The 22,405-nt window shown below is 46.8% G+C and overlaps 1 protein-coding gene across 15 annotated transcripts in view; it reads left to right on the forward strand.

The window, feature by feature from the left end:
* Positions 1-22,405, forward strand: part of ptprt (protein tyrosine phosphatase receptor type T) — a 449,458-nt gene that overhangs the window by 156,353 nt on the left and 270,700 nt on the right. For all 15 annotated transcript variants that reach the window (XM_041888816.2, XM_041888817.2, XM_041888819.2 and 12 more), the window contains exons 3-4: positions 11,547-11,818; positions 19,823-19,904. In XM_041888816.2, coding sequence (XP_041744750.2) covers positions 11,547-11,818; positions 19,823-19,904 — 354 coding nt within the window. The remainder of the gene's footprint in view (positions 1-11,546; positions 11,819-19,822; positions 19,905-22,405) is intronic.

Raw genomic sequence — 22,405 nt, forward strand, 5'->3', positions numbered from 1 at the left:
TGTGTGAATCAGGCCTTCATGGTCTAATTGCTGCAAATAAACCACTACTAAAGGACACCAATAAGAAGAAGAGACCTGCTTGGGCCAAGAAACACGAGCAATGGACATTAGACAGGTGCAAATTTGTCCTTTGGTCTGGAGTCCAAAATTTGAGATTTTTGGTTCCAACCGCTGTGTCTTTGTGAGACGCGGTGTGGGGGAACGGATGATCTCTGCATGTGTATTTCCCACTGTAAAGCATGGAGGAGGAGGTGTTATGGTGTGGAGGTGCTTTGCTGGTGACACGGTCTGTTATTTATTTTAGAATTCAAGGCACACTTAACCAGCATGGCTAGCATGGCTACCACAGCATTCTGCAGCGATACGCCATTCCATCTGGTTTGGGCTTAGTGGGACTATCATTTGTTTTTCAACAGGACAATTACCCAACACACCTCCAGGCTGTGTAAGGGCTATTTTACCAAGAAGGAGAGTGATAGAGTGCTGCATCAGATGACCTGGCTTCCACAATCCCCCGACCTCAACCCAATTGAGATGGTTTGGGATGAGTCGGATGGCAGAGTGAAGGAAAAGCAGCCAACAAGTGCTCAGCATATATGGGAACTCCTTCAAGATTTTTGGAAAAGCATTCCAGGTGAAGCTGGTTGAGAGAATGCCAAGAGTGCCTAAAGCTGTCATCAAGGCAAAGGGTGGCTATAAAATATTATTTGATTTGTTTAACACTTGTTTGGTTACTACATGATTCCATATGTGTTATTTCATAATTTTGATGTCTTCACTATTATTCCACAATGTAGAAAATAGTAAAATTGAAGAAAAAGTAGGTGTGTCCAAACTTTTGACTGGTACTGTACATATTATAATTATATATATTTATATATATTTTTTATATCATACATGTATTTCTTGGAGTGGCAGCAACTATTTAGCAGCGGAAGCCCACCACTGCTAAATAAATACAGGGAAAACACTGCTATTGATCTGAATACCCGACCGATGGGCCTTTTTTTTACTCTGCCCATTTCTCCATAGTATTAACAGCACACCTGGAGAAAAGAGATGTACTTTATCGCACTTATATCAGTGTGTATGGGAGAAGGTGGGCTGAGCAGCGCAGCAAACAGCCTATTTTTCCAGGAATAGGTCACAATAAAAATGCCAGTTGTGTGGCTGTTTGGGGTGTGTCTACATGTCAAAATACCAACAAAGTCAGTCATAGTGAAGAAAACAATAGATTTCCATTAGTTGAGTGTTGTGTATATATATTGTGCCTTGCAAAAGTATTCATCCCCCTTGGCGTTTTTCCTGTTTTGTTGCACTACAACCTGTAATTTAAATGGATTTCTATTTAGATTTCACAAAATAGTCAAAATTGGTGATGTGAAATGAAAAAAATAACTTGTTTCAGAAAATTCAAAAAAATGAATAACGGAAAAGTGGTGCGTGCGTATGTATTCACCCCCTTTGCTATGAAGCCCCTAAATATGATCTGGTGAAACCCATTACCTTCAGAAGTCACATAATTAGTTAAATAAAGTCCACCTGTGTGCAATCTAAGTGTCACATGATCTGTCACATGATCTCAGTATATATACACCTGTTCTAAAAGGACCCAGAGTCTGCAACACCACTAAGCAAGGGGCACCACCAAGCAAGCGGCACCATGAAGACCAAGGAGCTCTCCAAACAGGTCAGGGACAAAGTTGTGGAGAAGTACAGATAAGGGTTGGATTATAAAAAAATATCAGAAACTTTGAACATCCCACGGAGCACCATTCAATTCTATATTAAAAAATGGAAAGAATATGGCACCCCAACAAACCTGCCAAGAGAGGGCCGCCCACCAAAAATCACGAACCAGGCAAGGAGGGCATTAATCAGAGAGGCAACAAAGAGACCAAAGATAACCCTGAAGGAGCTGCAAAGCTCCACAGCGGAGATTGGAGTATCTGTCCATAGGACCACTTTAAGCCGTACACTCCACAGAGCTGGGCTTTACAGAAGAGTGGCCAGAAAAAAGCCATTGCTTAAAGACAAAAATAAGCAAACCCGTTTGGTGTTTGCCAAAAGGCATGTGGGAGACTCCCCAAACATATGGAAGAAGGTACTCTGGTCAGATGAGACTAAAATTGAGCTTTTTGGCCATCAAGAAAAACGCTATGTCTGGCGCAAACCCAACACCTTTCATCACCCCGAGAACACCATCTCAACAGTGAAGCATGGTGGTGGCAGCATCATGCTGTGGGGATGTTTTTTATCGGCAGGGACTGTGAAACTGGTCAGAACTGAAGGAATGATGGACGGCGCTAAATATAGGGAAATTCTTGAGGGAAACCTGTTTCAATCTTCCAGAGATTTTAGACTGGGACGGAGGTTCACCTTCCAGCAGGACATTGACCCTAAGCATACTGCTAAAGCAACACTCGAGTGGTTTAAGGGGAAACATTTAAATGTCTTGGAATGGCCTAGTCAAAGACCAGACCTCAATCCAATTGAGAATCTGTGGTATGACTTAAAGATTGCTGTACACCAGCGGAACCCATCCAACTTGAAGGAGCTGGAGCAGTTTTGCCTTGAAGAATGGGCAAAAATCCCAGTGGCTAGATGTGCCAAGTTTATAGAGACATACCCCAAGAGACTTGCTGCTGTAATTCCTGCAAAAGGTGGCTCTACAAAGTATTGACTTTAGGAGGGTGAATAGTTATGCACGCTCAAGTTCTGTTTTTTTTGTCTTATTTCTTGTTTGTTTCACAATAAAAAATATCACCCCCAAAAAGATTTTGCATCTTCAAAGTGGTAGGCATGTTGTTTAAATCAAATGATACAAACCCCCCAAAAATCCATTTTAATTCCAGGTTGTAATGCAACAAAATAGGAAAAATGCCAAGGGGCGTGAATACTTTCGCAAGCCACTGTATGGGGTGCAGGGAGTAACTTCAATTCATTATAACAGATTACTCCCGTAACCACTTTTACCTCTACACATTGTTTGCTAACCTTTGCTTACATTTTCATGTCAGCAAAATATGTCACTTTAGAAGATTGTCACGTCTTTCATGCTAATTGAATTGCTCTCCATATGACCCCATGGTGCCTGTACAAGGTGTGACATTTGTGAGGAAATGTAACACCCCAGTACTCATCAGGTAGACACTTCTAGAGGTTAAGGGGGCCTGGTTAACACACATCACAGATATTGGCTGTGTGTTGATGCTGGAGGGTGGCGGTGTGTATAGTGTGTGTGCGTGTGTGTGTGTGTGTGTGTTGTGCGTTAGTGTATGTGTGTGTGTATGGATCTATGTGTGTGGAGTTGGCGAGAGTGCTGATGTAAAACGACGGTGGCTGAGGCGAATGAGAAATGTAATCAGCCTTGTTCACTAGCCATGCCCTGGTTAGGGTCTCCACTATATTGATTCACCACTCTGAATTGATTTGCTCTATTCTGGACCCAAAGTTGTGATGATTGATATATCCTCTTTGCATAGCCCATTGATGTGCTTAAAATCATTTTGGTGATGAATCGTCTGATTCCGCATGTCATCCTATTGTCATGAGCACTCTCTCTCCCTGGTAGCAACATTAATTGCATTCAATTATCTTCCACTCTGCTCACCTCCCTCTCTCTACTCAGCCTAACTAGCTCCACCTGCCCTGCTCTGCTCTTGTTACCTGGCCAGCTGCACTGCATTTCCCACTCACCATCCTCACCTTGCCTCACTCTGTTCTAATTACTCTGCCAGCTGAACTGCATTTCCCCACTACCTCTCCCAGTATATCAAGCCCTGTTTTTCAGCCAAGCCCTGTCAGATCGTCTTCAAACCCGGACCAGTAACCTGCCTGTCTGCGCTCTGACTCCTGTTTGTGATACCGATCCTTTCTTGACTGCCTCCTTGTTCTACTGCCCCGTCTATCCCAACCTGCCTTCTGGACCTCGACTACTCTCCGATCTTCAGCCCCTCCGGTCTCCGACCACCAGAGGAGCGTGCCCAGACGTTTCACCACCCTCAGCCCGATACGCCGCTCCATCACTGGGGAACACACACACTAAGCACTTGGACTGGACACCCCCGGACATTTGGTGACCCCCGGAGCACAGGTACCCACAGGAGGACCCTGAAAGACCCCTGACACCCCTGGGACTCCTCTTCCCGCCTGTAACCTTGAATAAAGAACTCTGAATTTGAACTTGCGCTCTTGGGTCCTCTTCTGTTCGTGACAGAACGATCTGACCATCATGGACCCAGCGCACTCCCCTGACCACGATGGAGGAAGAGCCAGAGAGGACTGCCCTACAGCGACTGGAACGCTCTGAGGGAGACATAAATCGGATGGCTGGCGACATCGCTTCCCTTCTCCAGCTATTCAACCAGCAGCAACAACAGTTCCAACTGCAGCAACAACAGCTAGCCCAAGCCCTGCAACTACTCTCAAGCCCGGCTACTCCACCTGCACCCCCTGGTCCTTTTGTTCCTGTACCACCGATACTCCTTCATCCCTCCGCTGGAGGTCCCAATGCTGCAGGCCCGGCAGTGCTGCCACCAGATCCCCACGCTCCTGAACCAAGGATTGGGAACCCGGAACGTTTTGATGGCAACCAGAAGCAAGTAAGACCATTCTTGAGCAGCTGCCGAATCCAGTTTGCACTACAGCCCAGGACTTTCTCAACAGAGGGAGCCAAGGTGGGGTATGTCATCACACATCTCACCGGTCGAGCTCGGTTGTGGGGAACGGCGGAATTCGACCGGCAAACCCCCAGCCTGTGCCTCCTTCAGTGCCTTTGAGGAGGAGATGTTAAAGGTCTTTGACCTAGGCTCGCCAACAGCCGAAGCGTCACAAGCTCTGCTCACCATCCGTCAGGGCAATCGGACAGTGGCAGACTTCTCCATTGACTTTCGTACCCTGGCCAGTCAAAGCTCGTTTAACCCAGAGGCACTGGTGCAAGCCTTCCTCCATAGCCTGGCGGACTATATCAAGGACGAGCTTGTTTCCCATGACCCGCCCTCAACGCTTGATGCCGCCATTGACCTTGCCGTTCGCATTGACCGCCGTATACAGACCCGGAGGAGGGAGAAGGGCCGTCTCAGTCAACCTGCCATCCGTACTGGGGTCGATACCGCTTCTGTCCAGCCCCTGCCTGTCAAGTCCCATAGCCAACTCAATCAGCCTGAGCCCATGGAGATTGGCCGTGCCTCTCTGACTCCCGAGGAGCGTCGGCGCCGTCTAAGCTCCAACCTTTGCCTCTACTGTGGTGGCGAGAATCACCGTGTCGCTACTTGTCCGGCAAAAGCCGCAGCTCACCAGGTGTAGGGGAGATCCGGGTGAGCTCAACAAGCCTTCAGTCTCCCCTCCATCCGAAAGACCCTGCTTCATCTCCGCCTTCAGCTTTCTGACAAGACTCATACATTGGCCGCCCTTGTGGATTCCGGAGCCGAAGCAAACATCATGGACCCTGAGCTTGCACAGCAACTGGGCGTGAACCATCATCAACTGACACAACCCATTCCTGCACGAGCCCTGGATGGGCGTCATCTTGGCACTGTCACTCATATCTCCGCCCCTGTGACAATCCTGCTGTCAGGAAACCACCAGGAGTCCATCCAGTTTCACCTCCTACACTCACCTGGCCAACCACTCATTCTTGGATACCCGTGGCTCCGTCAGCACAACCCCCACATCGACTGGGAGACAGGAACAGTCCGTGAGTGGGGAAGGAGTTGTCACCAGACCTGTTTAAGGGGGGCCACCCTGCCCGTTCACCGGGAAGGATCTAGCGCTACCTCCGACATATCCAATGTTCCGGCCTGTTACCACAGCCTGAAAGAGGTGTTCAACAAATCCAAGGCGACATCTCTACCCCCCACACAGACCCTATGACTGCGCGATTGATCTCCTGCCTGGCACAGCACCTCCCAAGGGTCGTCTGTATTCACTGTCAGCCCCGGAAAGAAAGGCCATGGAGGACTACATTAACGACTCTCTTGCCTCCGGGATAATTAGACCGTCGTCTTCCCCCGTAGGAGCGGGATTCTTCTTTGTCGGCAAGAAGGACGGTTCTCTTCGTCCATGCATAGATTACCGGGGTCTGAACGACATCACGGTTAAGAATCGCTACCCACTGCCCTTACTTTCGTCTGCCTTCGAACTGCTGCAGGGAGCCACTGTATTCACTAAGCTGGACCTTCGCAATGCCTACCATCTGGTGCGGATGAGGGAGGGAGACGAATGGAAGACAGCGTTCAACACACCAACCGGCCACTATGAATATCTCGTCATGCCCTTCGGCCTCACCAATGCCCCAGCAGTTTTTCAAGCCCTAGTGAATGATATCCTCAGGGACATGCTAAATACGTTCGTATTTGTGTACCTTGACGATATTTTAATATTCTCAAAGACTCTGTCAGAACACACGCACCACGTCCGGTTGGTCCTGCGCCGCCTGCTGGAGAACTCTCTTTTCGTGAAGGCAGAGAAGTGCGAGTTCCATGCCAAGACCGTTTCATTCCTGGGGTATGTGGTGACCGAGGGCAGCATTCAGATGGATCTCACGAAGGTGTCGGCTGTCACTTCCTGGCCAGTTCCTGAGTCTCGGAAGAAGTTGCAACAGTTCCTGGGCTTTGCCAACTTTTTATAGGAGATTCATCAGAAACTATAGCACAGTGGCTGCACCCCTCACGGCGCTAACCAGCACTAAACAACCGTACCAATGGACATCAGCTGCTGATAAGGCCTTCAATATCCTCAAGACATGTTTCACTTCTGCTCCCATCCTCCAGATGCCAGATGCAGCAAGGCAGTTTGTGGTGGAGGTAGATGCTTCGGACGTGGGAGTGGGTGCAGTGCTTTCTCAAAGAGCAGCTGAGGATGGCAAGATGCACCCCTGTGCCTTCTACTCCCCGTCGGCTAACCCCTGCCGAATGCAACTACGACATTGGGAACCGCGAGCTGTTGGCTGTCAAGCTCGCCCTTGAAGAATGGCGGCACTGGTTAGAGGGGTCAAAGGAACCATTCGTAGTGTGGACAGACCACAAGAACCTGGAGTATATCCAAACAGCCAGGAGGCTGAACTCCCGTCAACAGCGGTGGTCTCTGTTCTTTACGCGCTTCAATTTCACGCTCTCCTACCGCCCCGGGATCTCGCAACATCAAACCTGATGCTCTTTCCCGGATGTTTCAGAAGGACGAGACCACCGCCATGACAGCTCCCATTCTTCCCAGCCACTTGGTCGTAGCGGCCCTCACCTGGGAGATCGAGAAGCAGGTCATGGAGGCTCTTCGGGACCAGCCAGGTCCAAGCACCAGCGCCCCCAACCGTCTGTTTGTTCCAGCAAATCTCAGGTCACCTGTGATTCAGTGGGGGCACGAATCCCGTCTGGCCTGTCATCCCGGCATCACTCGCACCCTTCATCTGGTCCGCCAGCGGGTTCTGGTGGCGGGGGATGAGACGGGATGTCCGAGAATTCATCCGAGCTTGTCCCACTTGTAACCGAAACAAGACTCCCAACCAGCCTCCTGCTGGGTTGCTGCAACCCCTACTCATACCCAAGAGGCCCTGGTCCCACGTTTCACTGGACTTTGTTACGGGCCTTCCGCCCTCTGACGGACACACAGTCATCCTTACCATTGTTGACCGCTTTAGTAAGATGACCCACTTCGTGCCCCTTCCCAAACTACCCTCTGCTAAAGAGACCTCCCAGGTGGTCCTGGAACATGTGTTTCGTATCCATGGCCTACCCCAGGATATAGTGTCAGACCGGGGCCCGCAATTCTCAGCAACCTTTTGGAAGGAGTTCTGTCATCTCCTTGGGGCCACCGCCAGCCTATCGTCTGGATTCCACCCGCAGTCAAACGGCCAGACTGAACGCATGAACCAGGAGCTGGAGAAGGCACTGAGGTGTGTGGCTTCCCAAAATCCCCGGGCCTGGGCTCAACACCTGCTCTGGGTGGAATATGCCCATAATTCACTCACCAGTTCCTCCACCGGGCTCTCCCCCTTTCAGTGTGTCTACGGGTATCAACCTCCACTGTTTGCCAGCCAGGAGGCGGATGCCACCTGTCCGTCTGCTCTTGCGTATGCCCGCCGCTGCCGCCAGCACTTGGGCCCAGGCTCGCACTGTGCTCCTGAAGTCTGGAACCAGCTACGCCGTCGGTGCCAACCGACGGAGGACCCCAGCACCTACTTACCGGGTTGGTCAGAAGGTCTGGCTGTCTGCCCGGGATCTGCCGCTGCGGGGTTGTATCACGCAAAGCTGGCCCCTCGCTTCATTGGTCCTTTTCCTGTGCAGAAAGTCATCAGTCCAACGGCGGTCCGACTTCAGTTGCCCGCTTCCATGCGGGTCCACCCCACCTTCCACGTCTCCAAGGTCAAGCCGGTCCATGAAAGTCCCCTGGTCCCTGCAGCTCCGGCGCCACCTCCTCCGCGCCTCGTAGATGGCGGTCCTGTCTTCACCGTCCGGCGGCTGCTCCGCTCTAGGCGAAGGGGTAGGGGTCTCCAGTACCTCGTTGATTGGGAGGGATATGGTCCAGAGGAGAGGACCTGGATCCCGGCCAGGAGGATAGTGGACCGGACCCTTATCACTGACTTCCACCGACTACATCCTGATCAGCCTGCAATCCGTAGGGGGCCGTCCAAGAGGGGTTCCCTAGCCGTCCGGCCCGCCCTGCTCCTGTCTCAGTGCCTGTCCTGTCTCCCGACCGTGACCCTCCAGCTCCTTCTGAGGATGAGGAGATTCACTCGGACCGCTCGGAGGAGTTCTGACCCGCCGCCTGCTCCCCTCCACCCTCCCGGCATGATGTTGTTCTTGGGACTTCTGGGGCCGTCCCCTTGGAGGGGGGGTCCTGTCATGAGCACTCTCTCTCCCTGGTAGCAACATTAATTGCATTCAATTATCTTCCACTCTGCTCACCTCCCTCTCTCTACTCAGCCTAACTAGCTCCACCTGCCCTGCTCTGCTCTTGTTACCTGGCCAGCTGCACTGCATTTCCCACTCACCATCCTCACCTTGCCTCACTCTGTTCTAATTACTCTGCCAGCTGAACTGCATTTCCCCACTACCTCTCCCAGTATATCAAGCCCTGTTTTTCAGCCAAGCCCTGTCAGATCGTCTTCAAACCCGGACCAGTAACCTGCCTGTCTGCGCTCTGACTCCTGTTTGTGATACCGATCCTTTCTTGACTGCCTCCTTGTTCTACTGCCCCGTCTATCCCAACCTGCCTTCTGGACCTCGACTACTCTCCGATCTTCAGCCCCTCCGGTCTCCGACCACCAGAGGAGCGTGCCCAGACGTTTCACCACCCTCAGCCCGATACGCCGCTCCATCACTGGGGAACACACACACTAAGCACTTGGACTGGACACCCCCGGACATTTGGTGACCCCCGGAGCACAGGTACCCACAGGAGGACCCTGAAAGACCCCTGACACCCCTGGGACTCCTCTTCCCGCCTGTAACCTTGAATAAAGAACTCTGAATTTGAACTTGCGCTCTTGGGTCCTCTTCTGTTCGTGACACCTATGGCCCTAGTCGCATTAGCAGACGCCATTTATCACTGGCGAGTTAAAAGGTAGCAGCCGAAATTTGCCTGGAAAGAGGTTGTCGTCATTTTAACCTTCTCATTGGATCGCCACCGACACATTTAAGTTCTCATTTGTGTCAGGGAATTCATTATGGTTTCAAGGGGAGCTTCCCTGGCTGCTAGCGGGCTGTGCTAATGTGCTAGTCGTTTGAAGGGAGGCCAAGGGGCCGCCCTTGATAAGTGTATCAGTTAGAATCAGGTAATCGTCTGGGTCAAGTATTCAAGCTAAATTAAATAATTCCATTCATGGAATAATCTACTGAGTTAGTTATTATGAGTTTAGAGGGAAATGATGGTGTCCGGAGACAATTTTTCTAATAACTGAACCTAATCTTCTAATTGCTACTCTCTCATGTAAGTTGGTACATTTTGGAAGAAAAGCCTTTATGATTTAGGCCACTTGCCTTGTGCCAGAAACCTCCCAGAACTTTTTGCCTACTGTAGAATGGCCTACTGCCAAATGTGAGGCAAGCTATAAAACCACATACTAATCTATAAAATGGTAATACAGGTTTAGAGATAGTCTAAAGAAATACTGTTTTTTGGGCCAGTATGTGGGCTCTGAATGTGTGTATGTATCCAAACAGAAACACATGTCTTGGTGTTGTTGTTTTACCTCAGAGTAGTAGATCAATTGAAAGACACTCGAGCCAGAGCGTTGACATGTCCCTGGCTTGGTGTTCAGTTATCAAAGCAACGTCCCTGAGAATATCTATCGCTTCAATATATATTCTTTGTTATTCCAGCAGCACTTTCTCTCACACCTATTCATCCCTCTTCCTGTCTGAACCTCATCTCGGATCTCTTTCTTCTCTCCTTGCAGATTTCAACAATATAGTAAAAGGACAGTAGTTCACATTTGCATTAGTTCCTCAGACTTGATGGGTCTGGGTTCAAATAGTGGGTTCAAATAGTATGTTTTCTTTCAAATACTTTTCAGCGTTTGATTTAGCCTGCCTGAAGTGCCAGAAGGGATGGGGTTTGCACTTGGAGCTGCAGCTCACTGAACAAAAATATAAACGTGTCATTTGAGTGTAATTTCTTATACATGCTCACAGGTCATATTAACCCTTTTGTTTTATGAGCTGAAATGAAAGATCACAGAAATAAGGAGTAATAAAGCCCTTTTGTGGGGAAAACTCATTCTGATTGGCTGGGCTTTGTTCCCCAGTGGGTGGGCCTATGCCCTCCCAGGCCCACTCATGGCTGTGCCCCTGCCCAGTCATGTGAAATCCATAGATTAGGGCCTAATGAATTTGAAACAAGTAAAATTGTTGCATGTTGTGTTCATATTTTTGTTCAGTGTGTGAGAGAGAGAGAGAGAGAGAGAGAGAGAGAGAGAGAGAGAGAGAGAGAGAGAGAGAGAGAGAGAGAGAGAGAGAGAGAGAGAGATGGTAATTTGCAGTGAGCGATGATTTGCCAAGATAATTATTGCTGAGGTGACTAAACTACCCACTCTGAGGTCCTTTTGGGGACCCATTTCAGCAAGAAAATAGACTGAAATACACTAATTTAGGGCCATTTCAGCCAAATTGGATGAAAGTTGTGGTGCACAAAGGTTGCCTCTGTGTGATGAAAAGCCCCAGTAGATGAAAATTAACACATTGCTCATATTCCAGAGAGAGAACAAATTACTATCGCAATGTTTCAGTTTTGCCTCTAAATCCTGGGCTGCATCTCAAATGACACCCTATTCCCTATTAAGTGCATTACTTTCGACCAGGGCGCATAGGGCTCTGGTCAAAATTAGTGCACTGTATAGGGAATACGGTGCCATTGGGGACTGAAGCAAAATCTTTGAAATTGTTACATGTTGCGTTTATATTTTTGTTCAGTATATTTGAAAAAAACAAATACTATTTGAACCCAGGTCTGGTAGACAACAGTAAATCGATCTGTTCTACCCCAGAAATACCTCTCCTCCTCGGCCTGTTACCTCACCTCACTTCCTGGTTCTTTCTCGTCCCTGATAGGTTCTTTCATGGTGGTGAACGGCTCGGGCCGGGCATCGGGGCAGAAGGCCCACCTGCTTCTGCCCACCCTGAAGGAGAACGACACTCACTGCATCGACTTCCACTACTCTCTATCCAGCCGCGACGGCTCCAGTCCCGGGGTGCTCAACGTCTACATCAAGGTGAACGGCGGCACCCAGGGAAACCCTGTGTGGAATGCCTCTGCCTCGGTGACCGAGGGCTGGGTCAAGGCCGAGCTGGCCATCAGCACTTTCTGGCCCAACTCCTATCAGGTGAGGGGAGAGCTTCAGTGTCCGCCACATACTGCCACAGCTGTGTGGTGTTCATTAAAGCACACAACAGAAAACGTCTTAAAATGTTTTGCAAGGAAAACAAAAGAGTTTCTTATTGGACAAGTCCAAATAGTCTCCCCCTTTCAGTCTGTTTTCTTCTGTTTGGTGCATAATACAATAGGTTTGATATGTTCATAACACCGCTATCACACCAACTATAGCCATGCTCAAGCCAGTGTTCAGAACCAGTATGTGGTAGGCCTATTGTTGGAAATTTGATTTCTTAATTATATTATTGTTTTGATTGATGTTGCCTGTCATTGTGCGATACGGTTCGACCACTCACAGCGATTTTTCAGATGGAACCCAATTGGTTTATTTGCAGACTTCCTAAAGTTAGAAAAATAAGGTTAAGAAATTGCTTAAACTTCAATATAAATTATTTTTCAGTAACTAGACTACTGACACCATGGGGATATTGGTGAAATTAAATCGGATGAGAATCACCACTTTAATTGCTCTGAATCACACCCGGCCAAACATAGTCACACAATCTAGAACTGAAACATAGAAATAGACTAACTAGAACGTAAACATAGAATATATAACATAGAAACTCACGCCCTGACCAAACCAACTAAAGACAACAGGCCTCTCACGGCCAGGGCGTGACACCCTGCTCGAAAATAATGCACTAAATAGGGAATAGGGTGTCATTTGAGACGTAGCCCAGGTTTTAGAGGCAAAACCGAAACATTGCGATACTATTTTGTTCTCTCTCTGGAATATGAGCAATATGGTAATTTTAATCTACTGGGGCTTTTCATCACACAGAGGCAACCTTTGTGCACCACAACTTTCATCCAATATGGCTGAAATTGCCCTAAATTAGTGCATTTCAGTCTATTTTCAGTACTCGACCCTTGCTGAACTGGGTCCTCAAAAGGACCTCAGAGTGGGGAGCTTAGTCACCTCAGCAATAATTATTTTGGCAAATCATCGCTCACTGCAAATTACCATGTTAAATAACCTTTGAGGAAAAATCATTTTAGGTACCCACACAACTCTTACATAGTCCACTCAAACACTCACCATCTCATATACAGTGGGGAGAACAAGTATTTGATACACTGCCGATTTTGCAGGTTTTTCTACTTACAAAGAATGTAGAGGTCTGTAATTTTTTATCATAGGTACACTTCAACTGTGAGAGACGGAATCTAAAACAAAAATCCAGAAAATCACATTGTATGATTTTTAAGTAATTAATTTGCATTTTATTGCATGACATAAGTATTTGATACATCAGAAAAGCAGAACTTAATATTTGGTACAGAAACCTTTGTTTGAAATTACAGAGATCATACGTTTCCTGTAGGTCTTGACCAGGTTTGCACACACTGCAGCAGGGATTTTGGCCCACTCCTCCATACAGACCTTCTCCAGATCCTTCAGGTTTCGGGGCTGTCACTGGGCAATATGGACTTTCAGCTCCCTCCAAAGATTTTCTATTGGGTTCAGGTCTGGAGACTGGCTAGGCCACTCCAGGACCTTGAGATGCTTCTTACGGAGCCACTCCTTAGTTGCCCTGGCTGTGTGTTTCGGGTTGTTGTCATGCTGGAAGACCCAGCCACGACCCATCTTCAATGCTCTTACTGAGGGAAGGAGGTTGTTGGCCAAGATCTTGCGATACATGGCCCCATCCATCCTCCCCTCAATACGGTGCAGTCGTCCTGTCCCCTTTGCAGAAAAGCATCCCCAAAGAATGATGTTTCCACCTCCATGCTTCACGGTTGGGATGGTGTTCTTGGGGTTGTACTCATCCTTCTTCTTCCTCCAAACACGGCGAGTGGAGTTTAGACCAAAAAGCTATATTTTTGTCTCATCAGACCACATTACCTTCTCCCATTCCTCCTCTGGATCATCCAGATGGTCATTGGCAAACTTCAGACGGGCCTGGACATGCGTTGGCTTGAGCAGGGGGACCTTGCGTGCGCTGCAGGATTTTAATCCATGACGGCGTAGTGTGTTACTAATGGTTTTCTTTGAGACTGTGGTCCCAGCTCTCTTCAGGTCATTGACCAGGCCCTGCCGTGTAGTTCTGGGCTGATCCCTCACCTTCCTCATGATCATTGATGCCCCACGAGGTGAGATCTTGCATGGAGCCCCAGACCGAGGGTGATTGACCGTCATCTTGAACTTCTTCCATTTTCTAATAATTGCGCCAACAGTTGTTGCCTTCTCACCAAGCTGCTTGCCTATTGTCCTGTAGCCCATCCCAGCCTTGTGCAGGTCTACAATTTTATCCCTGATGTCCTTACACAGCTCTTTGGTCTTAGCCATTGTGGAGAGGTTGGAGTCTGTTTGATTGAGTGTGTGGACAGGTGTCTTTTATACAGGTAACGAGTTCAAACAGGTGCAGTTAATACAGGTAATGAGTGGAGAACAGGAGGGCTTCTTAAAGAAAAACTAACAGGTCTGTGAGAGCCGGAATTCTTACTGGTTGGTAGGTGATCAAATACTTATGTCATGCAATAAAATGCAAATTAATTACTTAAAAATCATACAATGTGATTTTCTGGATTACAGACCTCTACATGCTTTGTAAGTAGGAAAACTTGCAAAATCGGCAGTGTATCAAATACTTGTTCTCCCCACTGTATATATATATATATATACACACACAGTGCATTCGGAAAGTATTCAGACCCCTTGACTTTTTCCACATTTTGTTACGTTACAGCCATATTCTAAAATGGATTAAATAGTTTTTTCCCCCCCTCATCAATCTACACATAATACACCATAATGACAAAGCAAAAACAGGTTTTAGAATTTTTTGCAAATGTATTACAAATAAAAAACAGATATCACACTTACATAAGTATTCAGATCATTTACTCAGTACTTTGTTGAAGCACCTTTGGAAGCGATACAGCCTCAAGTCTTCTTGGGTATGACACCACAAGCTTGGCACACCTGTATTTGTGGAGCATCGCTGCACAGCTATTTTCAGGTCTCTCAAGAGAAGTTCGATCGGGTTCAAGTCCGGGCTCTGGCTGGGCCTCTCAAGGACATTCAGAGACGTGTCCCGAAGCCACTCCTGCGTTGTCTTGGCTGTGTGCTTAGGGTTGTTGTCCTGTTGGAAGGTGAACCATCGCCCCAGTCTGAGGTCCTGAGCGCTCTGGAGCAGGCTTTTATCAAGGGTCTATCTTTACTTTGCTCCGTTCATCTTTCTCTCGATCCTGACTAGTCTCCCAGTCCCTGCCACTGAAAGACATCCCCACAGCATGATGCTGCCACCACCTTGCTTCACCGTAGGGATGGTGCCATGTTTCCTCCAGACATGACGCTTGGCATTCAGGCCAAAGAGTTCAATCTTGGTTTCATCAGACCAGAGAATCTTGTTTCTCATGGTCTGAGAGTCCTTTAGGTGCCTTTTGGCAAACTCCAAGAGGGCTGTCATGTCCTTCTGGAAGGTTGTCCCATCTCCACAGAGGAACTCTGGAGCTCTGTCAGAGTGACCATCGGGTTCTTGGTCACCTTCCTGACCAAGGCCCTTCTCCCCCGATTGCTCAGTTTGGCCGGGCGGCCAGCTCCAGGAAGAGTCTTGTTGGTTCCAATCTTCTTCCATTTAAGAATGATGGAGGCCACTGTGTTCTTTTTTTGGTACCCTTCCCCAGATCTGTGCCTCGACACAATCCTGTCTCGGAGCTCTACAGGCAATTCCATCGACCTCATGGCTTGTTTTTTTTCTCTGACATGCACTGTCAACTGTGGGACCTTATATAGACAGGTGTGTGCCTTTCCAAATCATGTCCGATCAATTGAATTTACCACAGGTGGACTTCAATCAAGTTGTAGAAACATGTCAAGGATGATCAATGGAAACAGGATGCACCTGAGCTCAATTTCGAGTCTCATAGTAAAGTTTTCTGTTTTTTTATATTTTATCCATTTGCAAACATTTCTAAAAAACCTGTTTTCACTTTGTTATAATGGGGTATTGTGTGTAGATTGATGAGGGAAAACATGTATTTAATCAATTTTAGAATAAGGCTGTAAGATAACAAAATGTGGAAAAAGTCAACGTGTCTGAATTCTTTCCAAATGCAGTGTGTGTATATATATACATTTACATTTAACATTTTAGTCATTTAGCAGACGCTCTTATCCAGAGCGACTTACATTTAGTGAGTGCATACATTATTTTTTATTTTTTTCATATACTGAACAAAAATATAAACGCAACATGCAACAATTGTATTGATTTTACTGAATTACAGTTCAAATTAGGAAATCAGTCAATTGAAATAAATAAATTAGGCCCTAATCTATGGATTTCACATGACTTTTCACATGGTTGGTCACAGATACCTTAAACAAATGGGCCTCACAATGGGCCTCAGGATCTCGTCACGGTATTTTTTAAAATTCAAATTGCCATCGATAAAATGCAATTCTGTTCGTTGTCCGTAGCTTATGCCTGCCCTTACCATAACCCCACCGCCACCATGATGCACTCTGTTCACAATGTTGACATCAGTAAACTTCTCGCCAGACGCCATACACGTGGTCTGCGGTTGTGAGGCCTGTTGGACATACCGCCAAATTATCTAAAACGACGTTGGCCTCCAACGGTAGAGAAATTAACATTTAATTCTCTGGACATTCCTGCAATCAGAATGCCAATTGCACACTCCCTCAAAACTTGAGACATTTGTGGCATTGTGTTGTTTGACAAAACTGCACATTTTAGAGTGGCCTTTTATTGTCCCTAGCACAAGGTGCAACTGTGTAAGGATCATGCTGTTTAATCAGCTTCTTGATATGCCACACCTGTCAAGTGGATGGATTATCTTGGTGAAGGAGAAAATCTCACTAACAGGGCATAAACAAATTTGTGTACAACATTTGAGAGAAATATGCTTTTTTTTGCATATGGAACATTTCTGGGATCTTTTATTTCAGCTCATGAAACATGGGACCAACACTTTACATGTTGCGTTTATATTTATGTTCAGTGTATATATACTGTATTTCTCACCCCCGTCTGTCTCACTATTATAACCCTTTCTTTCTGTCCATTCATGCCCTGTCACTCTTCACTGAACCTCTCTATATCTCCCATCTCTTTCTCTTTTTCTGTGCAAAAGAAATACAATTTAAATGTATGAATTTGACTGTCAATGGAATTCAGTTATTTGAGTACTCTCTCTCTAATTATATTACATAATGACCTTGGTGAGGTGGAAAGACTAATATTTTAACTTCAATGTGAATATTTGGTCAATTTGACTTAGCTATAATGAAATATTTACTCAGTTCGTAGGCTAAGGCACACATTAGGTGTGAAAATAAATCAAATAACCTTTTCTGCTTTTCATATTTAATGACACTGCTTGAAATAGTTGACCGTTTGTTAATTAAAGCAGCTGAGAACAGTCTGTAAATGTAATGAATACACAGGGAGTCAGGAAGCAGGAGCAGAAGGTGAGTTTAATAATAATAATAATAATAATAAAATGACGAAAATAAAATACAGGAGAAGCATCCTGAATGTAACCAAAACCAATACTGCCTGATGACTTAAGCTACTGAGGGCTATATGAAGGGAGAGTAATCAGGGTGGTGATGAAGTCCAGGTGTGCTTAACGATGGGGAGCAGGTGTGCACAATGATGGTTACCAGGTGTGCGCAATGTAGGTTGCCAAGACCGGTGGTAGTAGACCGGCGACGTTGAGCGCCGGAGGGAGGAAGCAGGAGTAGGCGTGACAGTAAATGGCGTTCATTGACTTGAATTGATTGTCTGTTAAATATTAGGCTCGGTATCTCTTTAAGAATCTGACTGTGTGGTTGTATGACGACGACTTAAAACCCCACTGTGTGTTTGATTAGACAAGTGATTATGGCACAACAGATAAGTGGCAAATTTTACAAACAGGAATTTAATTGCGCGCTCCCCTGCCACAAGGTATTTGAGGTCATTTAGAGATGTCTGTCTTAGCGTTTTAATAAGACGGTATTTCAAACAAAGCGCTGACAACATCATTGTTTCTATAAAGATGTTATACACAAACACGCTGTGTGTGTCATTGGAATTTCTCTCTGCATTTCACACAATTGTTCTTTATCTGAAAATGGCCATTGACATCCAAGAAATCAAAACCCTCACTCGTCCTCTGTTCAAAGCTTCCCTGTTGTTTCCCTCTAAAGCAGTTGGGGCGGTGGAGAATTCACACCATGTACCACTATGCACTCCAAATGTTCTGTTTCTGAAACAAAAGAACCAGGCAAAAAAACTATGTTTTCACCCGTTGAGAGGCAACAAGTCACTGTCTTTCTGGCGGTAATAACAGCCTGAGCAGAAACCCATGGATTAGGCTGGTCTGCCGCCCTGCATACATTCACTTCAAAGCCTCCAGTGAATCTCAAGAAGAAGCGTTAAGATTACCGTCCTGCTGCTTACGCTTTTCTCGATTTTCCACCCCAAACCTCGTTCTTGCCAGCCAGGTATGGCTGCTCTATGTCATAGGGAGACACAGAGACGTTCCCGCAACATTTGATCCATGCAGCCGATTACGGTAATGAAGGCAGGCTCCAGGCGGTGGCATCACACTAAACACTTAGGAGAATGGCTGAAGAGAGTAGAAGGCAAAAAGGGAACACTTAAGATTTTAAGACAATTTAGTAAATGCCGACCACTTGAGAATGCAAACAGAACCTGACCACTTCATGTCAGAGAACACTGAAAGGAGCAGAGAATGTGCTGAACACTGTTCTTGAAGAAGGGGAAGGAGGAATTGAAATGAGTGAGCAACCAGACATCGTTGGCATGCTAGGGCCGTACTTACTTTCCTGGCGGACAAGTCTCATTACATTTTGAGTGAGGGCCTCAGCCTTCCTCATACTGTGTGCCACAGGGTTCCCGGCTGTCACAGGAGCACTGCACGGGTCACAGGGCTCATGACCCCCCTTCACCCAGTGGTCTCCTGGGTCAGAAGATGCTTCTCCCCGGCAGCCAGGCAGAGGCAACCAGGCCAGACTGACAGAGAAAGAGGCAGAGGTAAAGGCAGCCATGTCAGTTTGGCAGAGGCTGAGACAGAGGCAGAGGCAGCCAGGCCAGACCAGTGACATCTGAACAGGTGGAGGAGAGGAAGAAGACGGGGGTTGATGGAGAATGCAGTAGGCTGAGTGACAGAGCAAATTACAACATCTGTAAAAGTCTGGTCGTTTAGTTGTGAAGTCAGACATGCTCAGCCTGTGAGAAAGAGTCATTATCCTTGGAGGGAGAATAGAAATGTAGGTTTGACTGAGCTGTAGTTTGACTCTCAGGTCTAATGGTGGGACCATTCAGGTTTAGATGGACAGTTGAAGTCATAATCAGAAAATAACCATTATCAGGAAGCAACATAACCTTGGACCCCATGTTAAGAGTAGAACACCTTACTGTACCTGTGAAAGGAGGCTGCTGTTCAGCTCTCTTATTCTTTTTACCAGCCAAACCGAGCTGGTAAAAACTGAGCTGGCCTGGTGACGCATACAACATAGTTGCTGGAACCGTGCTGGACAGGATGTAGAAAGAACATTTCAGAGCCAGCACAGTATGGTTCGGTTTGTCCCTATAGTGTGAAATAGGTATTTGTCTCTCTCTCTCTGGCCTGAGTCCCTCTTCCCAGTCTGGCAGCCCCACCAAGAAAAAAGAGCTGCTGTCAATGTGGCCACACGCTTGCGCTTTGAAGGGTGTGTAGTTAGAGATGGTGAAGGAGTTGTGTGTTGCTGACAGCATTGTGTATGCCGTTCTTACAGGGTCTTCAGATTAGTTTTGCACGGGCAACGAAAATGCCTAAACATTCTTTCAAACACGCGCAAGCACAAACACACACACAGGTGTAGCTGTAAGCATGAGCTCTTCTCATAAATGGTGTGAAATGTGTTTTTGACTCTCTCCTCTTTCTCTCCCCCCTCTCGCCCCATCTCTCTTTCTCTCTCCCTCTGTGGAAGGTGATATTCGAGGCCGTGTCCTTACAGGGCCATCCAGGGTTCATCGCGGTGGACGAGGTCCGAGTATTGGCCCACCCGTGCCGTAAGTGACCCGCCGTGACTAACCCACCAAGCATTATCTGGTCTCACACTCGTGTGTGTGTGTGTATTTTGGGGTGGGGTCACATAGACTGAGAGGGTTGGAGGGAGGACGAGACAGATTGCGGAGCACAAAATAAGGCACACCTCAGGTCCTTCATCATTCAATGCTGACGGACCTCTTTGCCTCACATCTTTGGACTTCTCCAAGGCACTCAGTGTCCTCGACGTGTTCTCTTCTAGTCCGGGTAGCCATGATTAGCTGTTCAGGAGTCTTATGGCTTGGGGGTAGAAGCTGTTGAGAAGTATTTTGAACCTAGACTCCGGTACCGCTTGCCGTGTGGTAGCAGAGAGAACAGTCTATGACTAGGGTGGCTGGAGTCTTTGACAATTTTGAGGGCCTTCCTCTGACACCGCCTGGTATAGAGGTCCTCGATGGCAGCCTCGATGCACTGAGCAGACGAGGGAAGGCAATTCTAGGGAAGAAAAGATGACCTGAAATCTTAAGGAACTTTCAATTTTCGATCGAAAAGGAAAAACACACTGATTTACAAAACATTGTTTTTCATGTCTTGTGTATTTGTATTCATTATTCCGCACGTAACTCAACTTTCCCTTTGACCTCAATGCATGATTCACATGGACGTCAAACTTGATATTGATATTGTTAGAGTGAAAGAGTTGATATATGCTTATGCATGCCTAGTCATTGTATTGAGTGTGCTCTGTATAAGGTTTAGTTTAATGTCAACGTGTACAACATTGGCAGGTAAGAGCTGAATTGCAGTGTACAGACCATCTAAATAAATAAACAAATAAATAATGTCAAATTGTGTGATAAATGTCTGTGTGGAGGGAGCATCAGTCGGTCAAAGCCAGGTGAAAGCCTCAGGAGCCTTGTTTAGGGACAGGGTCCGACAGGTCCGGACTCGGAGCAATGATGACTGGTCCTCAGCGCAACTGGTCTCTGTAGTTGGTAGCTAGCCAACTACTTCTCGACCACCACCAACAAGCAGCACTCACCTGGGTGATGCCCCGGCAGCCGTTGAGGCGCCGGAAAGCTCACTGCACGTTGGCAATAGTCCAAAGTAGCCTTGTAGTACTCCCGAGCATCTGCACTCGTCCTCTGCCATCTCAGTTGACCTCTCCTGTCTCTTACTTCAGACTTCTCCACTCAACCTCAACCTCAAATCAAAACATCCAGCTAGCCAACTACTTGCTAGTTAGCTAGCTAGCTAGCTAGCCAAACCAACCATCCAACCAACTGACTTGTTTGATAGTTTTGAAACGCGGTGGTGGTTTAAGACAATTGTAATGATATACACTGTTAATGAAAAATAAATGAAAAAATAAATAAATATAAATATATATATGTGTATATATACAGTGGGGAAAAAAAGTATTTAGTCAGCCACCAATTGTGCAAGTTCTCCCACTTAAAAAGATGAGAGAGGCCTGTAATTTTCATCATAGGTACACGTCAACTATGACAGACAAAATGAGAGAAAAAAAATCCAGAAAATCACATTGTAGGATTTTTCATGAATTTATTTGCAAATTATGGTGGAAAATAAGTATTTGGTCAATAACAAAAGTTTCTCAATACTTTGTTATATACCCTTTGTTGGCAATGACACAGGTCAAACGTTTTCTGTAAGTCTTCACAAGGTTTTCACACACTGTTGCTGGTATTTTGGCCCATTCCTCCATGCAGATCTCCTCTAGAGCAGTGATGTTTTGGGGCTGTCGCTGGGCAACACAGACTTTCAACTCCCTCCAAAGATTTTCTATGGGGTTGAGATCTGGAGACTGGCTAGGCCACTCCAGGACCTTGAAATGCTTCTTACGAAGCCACTCCTTCGTTGCCCGGGCGGTGTGTTTGGGATCATTGTCATGCTGAAAGACCCAGCCACGTTTCATCTTCAATGCCCTTGCTGATGGAAGGAGGTTTTCACTCAAAATCTCACGATACATGGCCCCATTCATTCTTTTCTTTACACGGATCAGTCGTCCTGGTCCCTTTGCAGAAAAACAGCCCCAAAGCATGATGTTTCCACCCCAATGCTTCACAGTAGGTATGGTGTTCTTTGGATGCAACTCAGCATTCTTTTTCTCCAAAGACGACGAGTTGAGTTTTTACCAAAAAGTTATATTTTGGTTTCATCTGACCATATGACATTCTCCCAATCCTCTTCTGGATCATCCAAATGCACTCTAGCAAACTTCAGACGGGCCTGGACATGTACTGGCTTAAGCAGGGGGACACGTCTTGCACTGCAGGATTTGAGTCCCTGGCGGCGTAGTGTGTTACTGATGGTAGGCTTTGTTACTTTGGTCCCAGCTCTCTGCAGGTCATTCACTAGGTCCCCCCGTGTGGTTCTGGGATTTTTGCTCACCGTTCTTGTGATCATTTTGACCCCACTGGGTGAGATCTTGCGTGGAGCCCCAGATCGAGGGAGATTATCAGTGGTCTTGTATGTCTTCCATTTCCTAATAATTGCTCCC

The sequence above is a fragment of the Coregonus clupeaformis genome, chromosome 10, assembly GCF_020615455.1.
Source record: "Coregonus clupeaformis isolate EN_2021a chromosome 10, ASM2061545v1, whole genome shotgun sequence".
In the NCBI taxonomy this organism is placed as follows: domain Eukaryota; kingdom Metazoa; phylum Chordata; class Actinopteri; order Salmoniformes; family Salmonidae; genus Coregonus; species Coregonus clupeaformis.